General features: G+C 47.6%; 1 protein-coding gene across 2 annotated transcripts in view; it reads left to right on the top strand.

Moving 5' to 3' along the window:
- The window catches only part of sno (Protein strawberry notch), a 33,102-nt gene extending 20,626 nt beyond the window's left edge, over window positions 1–12,476 (top strand). For both annotated transcript variants that reach the window (XM_089573409.1, XM_089573408.1), the window contains exons 15-27: window positions 2,525–2,617; window positions 2,912–3,084; window positions 3,784–3,915; window positions 4,029–4,164; window positions 4,288–4,400; window positions 5,892–5,963; window positions 6,037–6,139; window positions 6,685–6,759; window positions 7,699–8,033; window positions 8,206–8,361; window positions 8,450–8,526; window positions 9,445–9,644; window positions 11,078–12,476. In XM_089573409.1, coding sequence (XP_089429535.1) covers window positions 2,525–2,617; window positions 2,912–3,084; window positions 3,784–3,915; window positions 4,029–4,164; window positions 4,288–4,400; window positions 5,892–5,963; window positions 6,037–6,139; window positions 6,685–6,759; window positions 7,699–8,033; window positions 8,206–8,361; window positions 8,450–8,526; window positions 9,445–9,644; window positions 11,078–11,163 — 1,751 coding nt within the window. In that variant the 3' untranslated portion in view covers window positions 11,164–12,476. The remainder of the gene's footprint in view (window positions 1–2,524; window positions 2,618–2,911; window positions 3,085–3,783; window positions 3,916–4,028; window positions 4,165–4,287; window positions 4,401–5,891; window positions 5,964–6,036; window positions 6,140–6,684; window positions 6,760–7,698; window positions 8,034–8,205; window positions 8,362–8,449; window positions 8,527–9,444; window positions 9,645–11,077) is intronic.
- Window positions 12,477–13,648: the final 1,172 nt, after the last annotated feature.

Below are 13,648 nucleotides of genomic sequence, written 5' to 3'. Positions count from 1 at the left end.
CTAGCACAAACACGGTGCAAGAGTGCCTTTGTCGGATGCAACTATTGCCGTGGCGGACAGCGAAAATGAGCTGCCACACAGCACAACTGCACAGATTTGACGACGTACGCTGCTCACATGCTGCGTTAAAGGGCCACGGACCACCCCAGCTCAGCAGACACTCTCTACCTCTCTTTCAGCGAGCCTCCTCTCCTTCCATTCCCTCCTCGAAATTCTTCTCTCCCGCTCCTCGTCGAGTAGGCTCGGCAAGGCAAAATCACCCCTTCCTTCTCCGACGTAAGCCGGAGGCGTGGTGTCTGTGGAGTGCGTCACGGGGCTACGTCATGGCCCCGCCTTCAATAGAATTCTTTTCTTGGTTTTTGCTGCTGGGGCTGTTCGAGGGGAGAGGGGGCGCTGCGGGTTTCCTAACACCCTCTCTGTTTTGCTCTTTGGGTCTCCTCGCGGTGTTTCGCCGCGTTCTCCGCACACTGAACGATCGAGAGGCGCGATCGGCTCGACCACCTAGACTTGTTAGCGAGCGCACCCTTTCATACATCTGTTTGTCATTCCCAGTTAGCGAGCCACCTTTTCATTTTTTTTTTTAGGCCTCCCCACCGTTTCACGAGCGGATGGGCGGAAGTCGTTTCTGTTCGAAACACACGGCGAAGTGCGGACCCGGCAACCGCCCGTTTGCTTTTCTTCATGTGTGTTTGTGTTCTGTGTGTTTGTGTCTTTTCTCCGCTCCGAAGCCCATGTCGTTCATTGGAGTCAGGGAGTACGCAAGATGCATGGAGGATAAGCGGTGTCTGTGCGGAGCGCTCAAGTGGACGAGCGAGGGAAAGGCTCTGCTGCACTACTAATTAAAACCTTGTTTTGGGGGGCTCGCATAGAAGAAAAGAAACTGAGAAGGGAGCGCGCACGCAGAGCGTCTCGTGACGTGATCACGGCGGGGGGGGAGGGGGGGGCGAACCAACTCCCTCAGTTTTACTATTTTTTACTTTTTATGGCAAGGGTTCAAGGCTGTCGCCGCACGCTCCCTCCGCAGTTTTTTTTTTTTTTTTCCTTCATGCGGGTTTGGAGGCATGAGCCAGAACAGAAGGCGCTGCGGAAAGCCTTGTGCAGACGACGCGACGCCAAGGCTACGCCCAACCTTCTCCCGTCAGTCAGAACGATGCACCAATGGAGTGCCTTTAGCGAAAGTAGCCACCCTTGACGTCAGCGGGGTGCAGAGTAGTGGGCGGGGCCCGTTTTTGAAGGAAGGAAAGAACGAACGGGCTTTGATTTGAATTTTCGCAGCTTTTCGGGGCGCGCATGGCTCTAGTATTTTGCAGAGGTTATCTTCGATGCCTCATCTATGCAGTGGGCTTGTTTTTCAAAAATGTCCGGACCCTGGTCAGTGGCCCTTTAATAGTAATCTGCTCATTGCACAGAATCGCAGCCTAAGCGTGTGAGAACAAAAGCCTTCAAAAGCCCGTGAGAGGAACCGAGCACCCACCCACTTTCCACTTCCCCAAAGGCTGCCACTCACGAGAAGCCCACCCATCAACGGAACAGAAAAGTGGCTGTGGAGTCAAATTCAAAGACCATAAGGAAGGCAACTAATGTAAAGAGAAGGGCAAAAGCCCCTTGCTGTCACAGCTTCGCCGCATCAGCTTGTATCATCATCCGTCGCTTTTTTTTTCTTCCCCAGCTTTTAACATTTAATCTGGATTTGCAGAAATCTGTTAGCGTCGCATACAGCAGAAGTGATACTTAGGACACACTGCAGCAATGGGTGAGATTGCGGCTCCAGGCAAGCACGATAAGATGTCTTCCTTTACGGCCCACCATAAACATGAATGTGCCCTTCCACCAGCCACTTGGTCATTCTCTGGGCCAACAAGTGGCATATACTAAAGCTGTGGCAATGCACTGGCCTAACGGCCTTTTCTTTTATCCCCCCCCCCCCCCCCCCTCTCTCTGTTTGTGTAACCAGCGTCCTTTTCATGGTATTTGTGAGAAAAGCATAAGCTGTAAGGTTTCGAATGCTTATGTACATCCCCGGCATGCTTCGCGTGCAGGTGTGTAGCGCTTGCAATTTACGTTGTAGCTAGGTCCTGTTGTCGCAGATGTTCGTTATGTTTGACACTTGATGCCATAATCATAGCATGGTGCATTGTAGCCGTCACATAGTCGTCCTCTGTACCAAGCGAGTGTTCATTATAAGTGAGCTCAATTATATTACTAGAAAATTGGTCGTCATTATGATGTGGGATCACTGGTGCTGAGCTCTTGACGCAGTTATCATGTGAACATATAGTGATGGAATTTGGCAGGTCCTTGGTAATGCTTATGGGGACATTTAGGAGGCCCGATTAATTTTCTTCTACCTGAGCATTCTTGTACATTGCTTTTTAGAGAGAGGTCATTCTGTGTCAACTCATACAATTCGGGAACGAAAGTTGGGGTCGGATGAGCTTTTGTGTGTGCAAACATTTGCCGACTCCTCTGGATTTCTGGTGTTGTTTTATTTTCCCTAACTGCCCCTCTGTGGCCTTTCTTTCAGATCCCTGGGCAAGTCGTAAGAACAAATCTAAAAGCAAAAATAAAAAGCAAAAAACCAAAAAGAAGAAGAAGAACGAGAAGCCCATGGGGAACGGTAAGTGGACGGCATTGATTTGTGCGGTTGTGATGCAGTTTCATGCACTTGTACTCATCGTTACTCCCTGCTATTGGGGTGGTGTACGTAGAGAATCTATGGCAAAGGCTCGGTATCTGACAGGAGCCATGCTACGGTGCTGTCTGTACATGGGGCATCGGGAAGGTTGTTTGCACCTTAGTTTGCCTAGTGATTCTTTCAGCTCACAAAGACAGAGAGGCACGTGCAGAGGGGAGGGGTGTCTGTGTGCAGTTGACTGCAGTGTGGTGAGTGCCCCCCCCCCCCTTGTGGCAGGCACCGTTCCGCAGCCAGTTGTCCGGAGTGCACCCACTGTGGACAGTGAGAAGAAAGCGGCAGGCATGAAGCAGGAGCTTCTGGATCGGCTGGAGAAGCTTGGAGAGAAGCTACCGCCCAACACCTTGGACCAACTCATCGACGAACTCGGCGGGCCCGAGAACGTCGCTGAGGTGAGCTGGAGAGCACGTTGCTCACCCAGTCATGTTTGTCATCAGTCGGGACGCAATGGTGGCGACACTGCTGTGATTGGGGCCTTACAGCAAGTGAATGTGCTATTTTGCACCAGACCAAGCAAAACCTTGTTGAAATGAAGAGGTTAAAAAATAACAAAATAGTTCAGTATTGCCGAAATTCATAATAGAGAATTTCGTCAAATACTTCTAGAAGAGCTGTGCACTTTAGTCAGCGAAGGGACAGCAAATGGGGCCCTCCTTGGTTGAAAACGGGGAGATCTTTTCCGAAGTTCTAGCTCAGTTTCAAAGGCGCTCTCTGCGATTCTGGAGACTGCAAAAAATAGAATGCCAGTTAGGTTGGCTTGGATAGCACTGCCAACAAACAATGGTGGCCGGTTAAGTTAGGATGGCTTCCTTGCATTGTAGCACACTCGCTTCCCTCAATCAGTAACCATTATCGGATGTGCACGATTGCCTTGGTAATTTTGTAAAGAAATGTATGTAATGATCAGGGAGTCTTTTGAGCATGCAGGCTTTAGTGCTGCTTTGTGTTCTTGTCTGTAGAGACAGAGAAGTGCTTTTTGAAAAGGGGGGCAGCATGCTTGTGGCAAATGTGCATGGTGATGTTAGCAGTTGTGGGCATCCCGTGTCACTTCAAGTTGCAATGCAAGCTGACTGGCATCCTCTGCGTTGCAGATGACGGGCAGGAAGGGCCGTGTGGTGAGCACGGACAGCGGCACAATCCAGTACGAGTCTCGGTCCGAAGTCGACGTGCCGTTGGAGACCCTCAACCTCACAGAGAAACAGAGGTTCATGGACGGCGAGAAGGTAGGCGCATCTTCTTCCTTGCTGTGTGCGACTGGCATGCACATTTTCTGTAAACTCGTCTCAATACCACTGTGAATGCCGAGTGAGGAAAGGACCTTTGCTCGTTTTTTCAGCACATAGCCATCATTTCCGAGGCTGCGAGCTCCGGCATATCGCTGCAGTCGGACAGGAGAGCCAAGAACCAAGCTCGCAGGGTCCACATCACCCTTGAGCTGCCCTGGAGTGCTGACCGGGCAGTGCAGCAGTTTGGTATGACCACCACACATGGTTCCTTCTATCCTGTGTCGCGCTCATTGCTTTCTGATGACGGGAGAGAAAAGAAAAATGGAAACGAAAAGAGCCTGATTGCTAGTCCTTACTTCATCCTGGCAGGACGAACACACCGGTCAAACCAGGTGAATGCCCCAGAGTACATGTTCCTCATTTCGGACTTGGCGGGCGAAAGACGATTTGCCTCCATCGTGGCCAAGCGCCTTGAAAGCTTGGTAAGGCCTCTTCCTGGGAAGTGTTGCATCCCTCTGAAAATCCAGTCTAACTGTGTTGGACTGCATGCTTTTAGGCCTCTTTGGTTTCTTGGAAAGATTCAATCACTGTGCATTTGCAAAACTATGAAATGTGTTTCAAACAAGGTTTTGTTCTATGTTGCTTTGCTTTTGTTGTTGTTTCTTACAGGGGCTGCCAGAAATCCTGTGTAAATCTATCTTGCAAGTGCAGCTTAAAATTACTCTGCTGAGTTGCTACATCAATAAGAACTGCTTGTTAATAGATGCTACTATATATAGAAGGGGGATATCTTAGACTGACTTGACCTTGCTGGATTTAGTACAGATGTCCATAGACTTGTCTGGGGCGCTCGAACAGCATGCTCTGCGGTGCTGCTGCAGCACCTGATATTGGCCTTGTGGTTAGAGATAGCCTGTCTGTGAACGCGTGCAGGGTGTGCCTACTTACAACGTGCTCAGGTGGGTGCCAGTTGTTGCAGGCACCTTTCACTGCCCAAGGCAGTGTTCATAATGGCAGGAACAAGGGGAATCATGCCATGCTTTTTACTGCAGCAGCAGTTAAGGGTATGTGTAGCGGCGCTAACTACTGCTTGTGGCATTCGCCGTGGGGCAGTCTGATTGGCTACACCACATGTGATGTTATGGAATATTCTGGAATAAAATGCATAAAAGCAGCTGACAGTGGAACTTGCATCAGTATGCTGTATGCCATGGGTGACCACTTCTCTTCAAAGGCTCTCGAGCCAAGGTGCAATGGAAAAGTTGTCATTATTGTGCAACGTGAGCTGCTGAAACAGAAATGAAGTGGAGAAGCAAGAATGTTCCATCAGCTATTGCAGAATGTTGAGCTACGCTGGCAGGGTAACTGTCGGCAAGTTCTCGTATTTAGAGACACAACTGGCATTGCGCACCACCTCTTTCACCCATTGCTAAACATAGTGTGTCGGGTAACAGATGATGCAAACCGCAACTAGCAGCTAGTTGAATGTGAGAAAGTTATTTGGCACACTGACGTGATCACAGATGGGCTGTCTCATAGAGGGGCCAGTGGAAACTGTACTCAGTGTAGAGCATCTTGAGTAACGTAGATGTGTGGCTGGACATCTGTGTGCAGTATGGTATTAGAATTGCTGGGAACTGGTCTGTGTGTGCGCACACAGCAAATGCATGAGTATGTACCAACTGCACAGTGTGGCAAATGTAAGACAAAAGAACGCTGTTACTGTGCTTACAGTTGTGGGGAGTTGATGTGTGTTGCCATTCATGGTTTTCTTACTATATGTGTAAGCATCGCTTCAAACCTGGTTCTCCTAATTGATATCAGGGCACATATTTCTCATATATCGCACCTGCTTACGATGGCTGCATGCCTTGGCTTCGCTTATTTTTAGTATCACAGTCTTGTTAGGAGAGAGTGGTGCAGTGTTGGACTTTTTCTGTTTTACATGGTCGCATCATTTCTCTGTCCCACAGGGTGCACTGACCCATGGTGACAGGAGAGCTGGGGAGTCGAGGGACCTTTCACGATTCAACATTGACAACAAGGTGCGTGCGCAGTCAGGTTGCATGGCTCTGATGGGTGTGCGTGTGGCTCACGTGGTTGTTCACGTCTTCCCAGTATGGCCGAGCCGCCCTGGAAACCATGATGCGGGGCTTGATGGAGATGGAAGTCCCGCCCCTAGTTCCACCGCCCGAGGACTACGAGGGGGACTTCTTTGCCGGTGGGTTGACGTGTTTGGCTTCAACGCTGCTGCAGAGCGAAACGTGAAAACTGCAGTGTCACCTAGCTGGTAATAGAGCGTAATGGTTCTAACTTTTGGATAATTTGCTGTACCTCGGGGTCGTCATATATTCTGTACATTCCAGGGGTGAACCTCAAGAAACTTGAACATAAGAGCTGGACCAAGTGTGAAGGCATGGTTATGAAAAGGGGGTAAATTTAATACTTTACCAGTTTGGTATACCTTCTTAACCATGTGCTAGGATAGGGACTATAGGTGACCGAAAAACATGTACAGGTGTAGCCAAAATAATAAGATTTCTTGGAGTTGCATGTGAGCACCCAAGTAGCATTCTCGTGCGTAGGTATTGAATACAAACTGGTTTATAGAGGAGTTGTGGGGGTTAACTGCTTTGAACTCGGGTGGCACTGCTTGTGTCATGTAATTGCTGCAGTCTCTTTTTTTGTGCTTAGCCCTGTAGGGCATATTTTGTTTTGAAGAAGCAGCCGTACTCACCCAATTTTCTTGTGCATTTCTTTGTTTAGATTGCCGAAAAGCACTGGTGGGCGTCGGCTTGGTTAATGAAGATGAATTTAGCAAAATGCAGACGCTCGACAAAGGTGAGCGAACTGGATTTCCTTGGGAGTAGAAGCTGCATGCGTCATTTTGCTTTTATATTTTTCATCCTTGGGTGTGTATGAATGATATTCAGGAATTCTTGACAGTATGCATGTGCACCAAATAGCCTTGCATACCTGGTGCAGTCTCTGTGTCACTGCAGAGTCCTAACAGTTTCCACTAAATGACATTTATCCACATACATTCTGTTTAAGCCACTGTTGCACAACAAAAGTGTTAGCAAATGCTGGCAGTCACTAGAGGAACAGCGCCACGTGAGGGTGATGTGGATGCATTAATGATCTCGGCCATACTGAATTATCATCGTTTCAAACAGCTTTACTAACATTTTTGAACACGGAAAATGCGTCATAGAGTGCTAGATGATTTACCGTGTCCGTGACCTTTTGGCAGTCCTTTTTTTGCTTTGCCATTTCTTGTGTGCTGAACAGCTTCGGAGCCTCTTTTGTGTGCCATTGTATTTTTAGTTACTTATTTTGCCCCAATTATTACTCACTTGTTTGAACGTGTTGAATTTTGCGGTTTCAATGTGTTATACTGCACTTAACCAAATGTTACCCAAACTCTGCCTTCTGTATATTTACCATCATTTGTTATGAGTTGATTTGTTATGTGTGTTTTCTTTTAATCATTCCCCCCCCTATGTAATGCCCTCTTCTGGGTCTTTAGGGTAAATAAATAAATATTCCATGAGCACATCCCAAAATACATTCAGATTTAAATGGAACATGAGTGGCTGCCAGTGCCAAACAGAGGAGGCAGGTAGTGCGCTATTAAAATGTATTTGTTAATGTGCTGCCTTTGACATATCAGCAGCTTCATCTACTGCTCAAGTCTCTCTCTGTGCATGTGTTGAAGTTGGAACTGCATTCACGCTCCTTGTGTTTCTGAGGCTGTGTGCACTGCCCTCTCTCCCCCAGACTACAACAACATGAGCAAGTTCCTGAACCGCATCCTGGGCATTGAGGTGGAGCTTCAGAATGCCCTGTTCAAGTACTTCACGGACACCCTGGACGCCATCATCTCGGAGGCCAAGCGCACTGGCCGCTACGACCTGGGCATCCTGGACCTGGGCACGGCGGGCGACAACGTGCGGCGCGTCAAGGTGGACGAGTTCATTCGCAACCACGCCACTGGCACGGCCAAGACCGAACTACACACGGTGGGCGTGGAGCGGGGCCTCTCCTTCGAGGCTTCCCAGGACATCTGGAAGGAGTTGACTGGGAAGGAAGAGGGGTACTACCTCTCCAACCAGGTGAGGAAGAGGAAGGGGCACACTGCACTGTAGCGCATTCTGTTGTGAGCTTTTGCTCTAAAGCGGGAGGCTGAAATTGTTGTTGCAGGCAGGTGTTGTGGCTTGGTGCTTCATTGGTTGTGTGTGTGTGAGCAAGAGAGAGAGGAAAGCTTCTTGACGTGGTTGTTTGCAGGTGCGCAATGGCAAGAAGACAGCTGTGCTGGCTGTCGCAGACCAAGCTCGGCGGTCGAAGGAGAAGAAAGATAAGTTCTTCCGCCTGTACAGGCCGAACACGGGCCTCCAGGTTCGACAGGAGAGCCTCACTGAGTTGAAGAGCAAGTACAAAAAGGTGGGCGTGCGCTCCTTTTCACTGCCGCACTACTGGCATCAGTGTCTGGACTCTGCTTATATACGGTGTGCTGGTACTTGCCTCTCAGGTCACTCCAGATGAAGCTCAGCCACATTGGAAGGAACAGTACGATTCTTCTGAAACAACATGTAGCCACGTTTACTGGTAAGTTGCTGCGTGCTCCGTTCGCCTGACAGTGGAGGAATATCAGTTGACCCACCCTAAGTTTATTTTTCTTTTTTCTACCAAACTTGATGAAATTTGCTGTACTTATTCAGTTTCTTGCACTAATTTCAAATATCGGACTTTTTTTTAATAGGTCATTTAGTTACAAACAAATGAAATTAATGATTCATTGTTTACAGAAACAATGAAGAAGTAACTGCTCTATAGAAATTGATATTGACATATGGCTAGGTGGTAGAAAGCATAAGGAATACATTGTTAGCTCTACTTCTTTGGTTCTATAGCAATTCAGAGTTCACTGTCCCGAATGTTGGTGTGCAATTGTTTCATCTAGAGCAGACCTGCAAAGTGTTAAAGCATGAATGCCAAAATCTGTTCTTAACATTGTGTGCTTTGCACTCTTAGCTACATGACACAACAAAAATTCTGGTTCTACCTGCCTTGAAGGCAGACATATTGTTGCCGCAAATTAGCAAGAAGTAAAAATGGGTGTTGGGGAATAGGGAAGTGCATTTGCAAGATTGCCTGCCTTTGCCTTTTGCACATAGACAGGAATAAACAGGTTATAGTAGTATTCAGTCGGTTTTTTTTTTTATTATTCAAATAAAGAAATGCGCAAGTCATCAAAATGAATGGTCTGATTGTGCTCCTAAGCACTAATGTAGGTGACCCAAGGTGACGTTGGATCTGTTGTCCTTATCGATGTAGGAATTACGTTTTTATCTCTGAAAATGAGTGGCACACGGGGCTTTGCCTCCTTCAGGACCACGTCAGTTGTTTCTTGTCATTTCAAATGGGTGCTGAGTACGGTGCATGCAAAGAGTGATGCTAGAACAGTCTTGTCCTAGGCTGTGAGCCTGTGTGACTGGCGAGTGATGGTGTGCTTGGTGGAAACAGGTACAGCAGCTGCCGCAAGAAGAACATGGGCCTGCCGTGCGAGGTGGGGCTGAGGCGGCGCACCTACCACGTGCTCAGCGGATCGGTGCTGGCCGTCTGGGCCAAGGTGGAGAGCGTGCTGAGCTCCATACACGGCCACAGCAGTTCCTCCAAGCTGCAGGTGGTGCGCCTCAAGACGGAGGACAACCTGCGCATTGTCGGTCAGTGCCTGGCTTTTGCAGCAGCAGTTCTATGCACGCAACTTCGTGCGTAAAGTGATAGTTGATCCTTACGTATAGTCAAATCCACTTATAACAATACTGAAGTGCCATGGAAGTACCATTGTTATAACCAATAATTGTTGTAACAGGGTTGTGCCGAAAATACCATAGAACACATGCAAACGCTGACGGTGCCGCGACTGACCATTGTTATATCCGGTATATTGTTATAACCGGTATTGTTATAAGTGGGTTTGACTGTATATTAGTTCTGGTAATGAAAAATTGAATTCAGCACCATTTGCCCTGCTCCCTGGCACTGATGGTCGCTTTCCAGGACGAGTGGTAGATAGCACAGGAGCAAACTTCCGCTGACCTACGGTGTGTCCCTTGTGCCGGAATCCAAAACTGCAGGATCACTGGCAGTTCTTTTCTCTTTTTTTTTTGCCAGGCTGGTCAGCAGGGCCGTATGAAAGGCAGGAGGCCGTAATCTGCATTTGCACCATTGCATCTGTTGTTTCAAGCTGATGATGACGATGATCCGATGGTCGTGCTCTTTGTAACAGGTGGACATTACAGTGTCCAGTTTGGAGAAAAAGGTGTGCGCGTGAACACTTGATGGTGCCTATAAAAGATGGCGTCTTCGCGCAACCTGGCAGGTGGTAGTTAAGTTGATAATTAATAACCGCTGCACCACCATGCCAGGAGTGGTATGAGTACTCCAACACATGCAGTGTTGCTCCCTGAAGAGTGCACTCCGATTGGAGTGCGTACATGGAGCACACTTCACTGGCCGAGTGTATGGCCTCGCCATTAGCAACTTCAAAAGCACCATTAGCGACTCCAAAAGCACAGAATGTAATGTAATAAAAAAGTGCTTGCAAGTGGTCAGGCGCATTCATGTCGCCGATGTTTAACATCGTTCACTTTGACGCGATCCAACAATTTTGCGGTAGCTAGCGGTGCCTGCCAATCACAGCGAACATATTGAACACCAGCCCTGAAGGTCAAGTACACAAGGTCAAAAAAATCACACGGGATGGTTTGGACTGTTTACAAGGGCGAATGTTTAAGCCTTAGCTCAGGACTCGCAACATCTTGGCACTCTTCCAAGTTGGTGGAAAGTGCCCCCACCCACTTCTTAGGCAGGAGCTCTCCTCAAAAGATAAACAAACACACAGTGGTGCAGGCAGCATCTTGGCACGAGTATATGCGGTGTATTGAGAGCCCACTCTTACGCGCGAGGTTTTACTCAGCATTGCCTGTGTCTTTCGAATATCATCGGTCACACGTATGCTGCACATGACACCGGCATTGAAGCATGCCTTTCACAGTTCTTGTGGCCATTCTTTGCTGTCATGTGTCCCAACTATTACCAGTGGCCCTGTGCGACTTCTCTGGGCTCATGTGCACTGTCTCTCTCTGCTTCCCAGGTACCATTATTCCAAGTAACTGTGTTGCCCCGCTGGTGAATGTCCTGTCCCAAGATGCCGAGAAGACCAACAGCGAGACCTTTTGAGGCCGGGCCTCTTCATTACTCTGGTGTGCTTGGGCCTCCCACCGTGCTGTGGTCGTTGGGGGCGCTGCCGCTCCCTCCGTGCTCGGAAGCATTGTTGGTAGCGGGAAAGGCTTCTTCCTTTGTGGACTCTTCCTCCTCCTCATCCTCCTCTCCTGTCCCGATCTTCCGTGCATGTGCGTCACAGTGCTGCTTTCCTTCCACACAGATACAGCCCTTCCTGTGTTGGTGGGGTGTTGCGTTGTCTTTGTTTTTCTCCGACTTGTTCTTCCTTTCGTTGTTTTGTTTTCTTTCTTTTTTTAAATGAAGGAAGTAAGTCTAGCAAGAACCAAACCAATGGATTAAACAGCATAAATGGTCTAGGAATGATGTTTCAATTTTTCTCTCTCTCTCTCTATGACTTGAGGGAGTGGGAAAGTTTAGTGAGAGAGATACTGGACGTGATGGAAGTCTTGTGTGTGTGGTGTGAAAGGAAATGTATTTAGTAATGTATGTGTGCGTGTCTCGATGGTGGTGACTTCGTTTGTGGGAAAAAGGATGCGAAAAAAAAATGAAGAAAAATCAAGGACAGCTTTTGTAGATATATATTCTCTCTCTCACCCCTTCTGTTGGCAATTTTTCTTTTTTGTACTCACTGCCTTTTACTCTTGTTCTGTACGTGTTGCTGCTGGGCACAGTCTTCAAGACGTGGTGCCATTATTTTTTTTTGTTTCTCTCGCTCTCTCTCTCTCAGCATGTTGTTACACACTCATTTGTTGTACGTCACTCATCATTTTTGGCCGACTGAAAGGAGCTGTCATTCCCATGGTACCCATCTCTCATTTAGCACACAATTCCCCACTGCATTTCAGGTCGTACCACCTTATCTTTGCCCTTTCTAGAAACGCCACTCTAAGTTTTGGATCAGCAGAACAAGGCGTAAATGTCATGCACTCTATCGGTTTAGTCAGACCAACTTGTGATGTCCTTTCCCCAGACTGGAACAGCGTAATAGTGGTGGGAAAGCAAACGCGAGCCGGCAGGTGGCCATGTGTTTAGTGGCGCGTGTTTCGTAACTATTTATTACTCTCTAGCTCTTGAAAACAGTGTTTATAATAGTCTGCTGTGTTGTTATCAGTAGCGGAACAGTGATGCTTCTCACCCTGGATGCTTCTGTGTCCTCATTCCCCCCTTCTCTGTGTTTCGCGATTTTCGTTCTATGCATCAATCAGCGAAGGCAAATGATCAAGTTGCTTTTGGAATCATCATGTGGCCCCCATTCCCGAGGAAGTGACTTGGAGAAAAGTTCTGAAATAAAATGGCGATGCAAAACCTGCCCCCCGAATTGCTTTTGTTGTGTCGAGTCAAACTGGTGTTTCCTGGATGCTTCAGCAGAAAGGTGTAAGGCTGAGATACGTATCCCTTGCTTTCTCAGAAAGCCGGATACAATTGAAACACCTTGTCCTTTGGGAACTTCACTCGGGAAGACATTGCAGTTTTCAAGCTTGGCAAGACTGCAGGACATTTACTTTTCATCACTGCAATACAGTTGTCAAGTGCGACCTTATTTTCTTTTTCTTTTACAATTTATTTTTATGAATGGTTTCTCTCTCTAAGTACTTAAGAATGTTTGCGACAAATTTATTGCTCACTTTTTTTCTTTTTGTGGAACTATGGCACATTCTGCAGCAACTGGTGATGGCAGTTTTCTTTTTTTTTATTTTAATATTTACATTTAAAACTAATGTTGCATGAAGAATATGGGGAAGAGATTATGCCCATCTGTGTGTCCTGTGTCATAGGAAGCAGTTGCTGTCGCTGTTTGCAGGAGACTTTTTTTTGCCTAAATAGACATTGCCCACATGCAATGCTTGCTGTGTTGCCTAGAGTTTTGGAGATTGTGCCATGCTAAACAGCCTTTGAGTGGCAATGATGTGCTGTCATCTGTGTTGTACAAAGCAAAACTAAGCAGATGAATAAGATTTGCAGTGGTCTTCAGTATCACGACTGGCTAGGCTGTTTTGCAGCACCTAAGGGGTGCAGAGTCCTCTTTCATGCGAGGATGTTAAGAGGGGGGCACTGATGAGGCAGATTCATGCAGAAACCAAGTAGGAACCGGTCAGTGCACAGATATAAGCAATACGACAAATGGGCATGCTGTAAGCAGTCTGCAGTGCAGCTGGTCGGAAGGAAAATGTGTGACAGTCTCCACTGCACACGTGAATGATGGCAGCTTGCACCTACCTACTGCCATTGCTTATTTGAGGCGCATTGTCTGCATACTGCATGGCTGTTAGTGCCTGTCAAACAGTTCTAAATACATCTTGGTTATTTATGGGAATGCTTTTTGCTGCACCATGATGCATTACCTTGGGCATAGTTTGCACAGAAATTGATGTCTTTGTCTGCACTTGTTCCTCGCATACGAGGTTTTGGTGTACTCTAAGATGATTGATGCTACTATTTGCCCATGAACTCTGTTAGAGCTGGAGCCCTTCACTACAGTGTC

This window comes from Amblyomma mixtum, chromosome 2, assembly GCF_055824585.1.
Source record: "Amblyomma mixtum isolate Tamu chromosome 2, ASM5582458v1, whole genome shotgun sequence".
NCBI classification, from domain to species: Eukaryota; Metazoa; Arthropoda; class Arachnida; order Ixodida; family Ixodidae; genus Amblyomma; species Amblyomma mixtum.
Note: the sequence above shows the minus strand (reverse complement) of the source record. Positions and strands in the feature narration are given on the sequence as shown.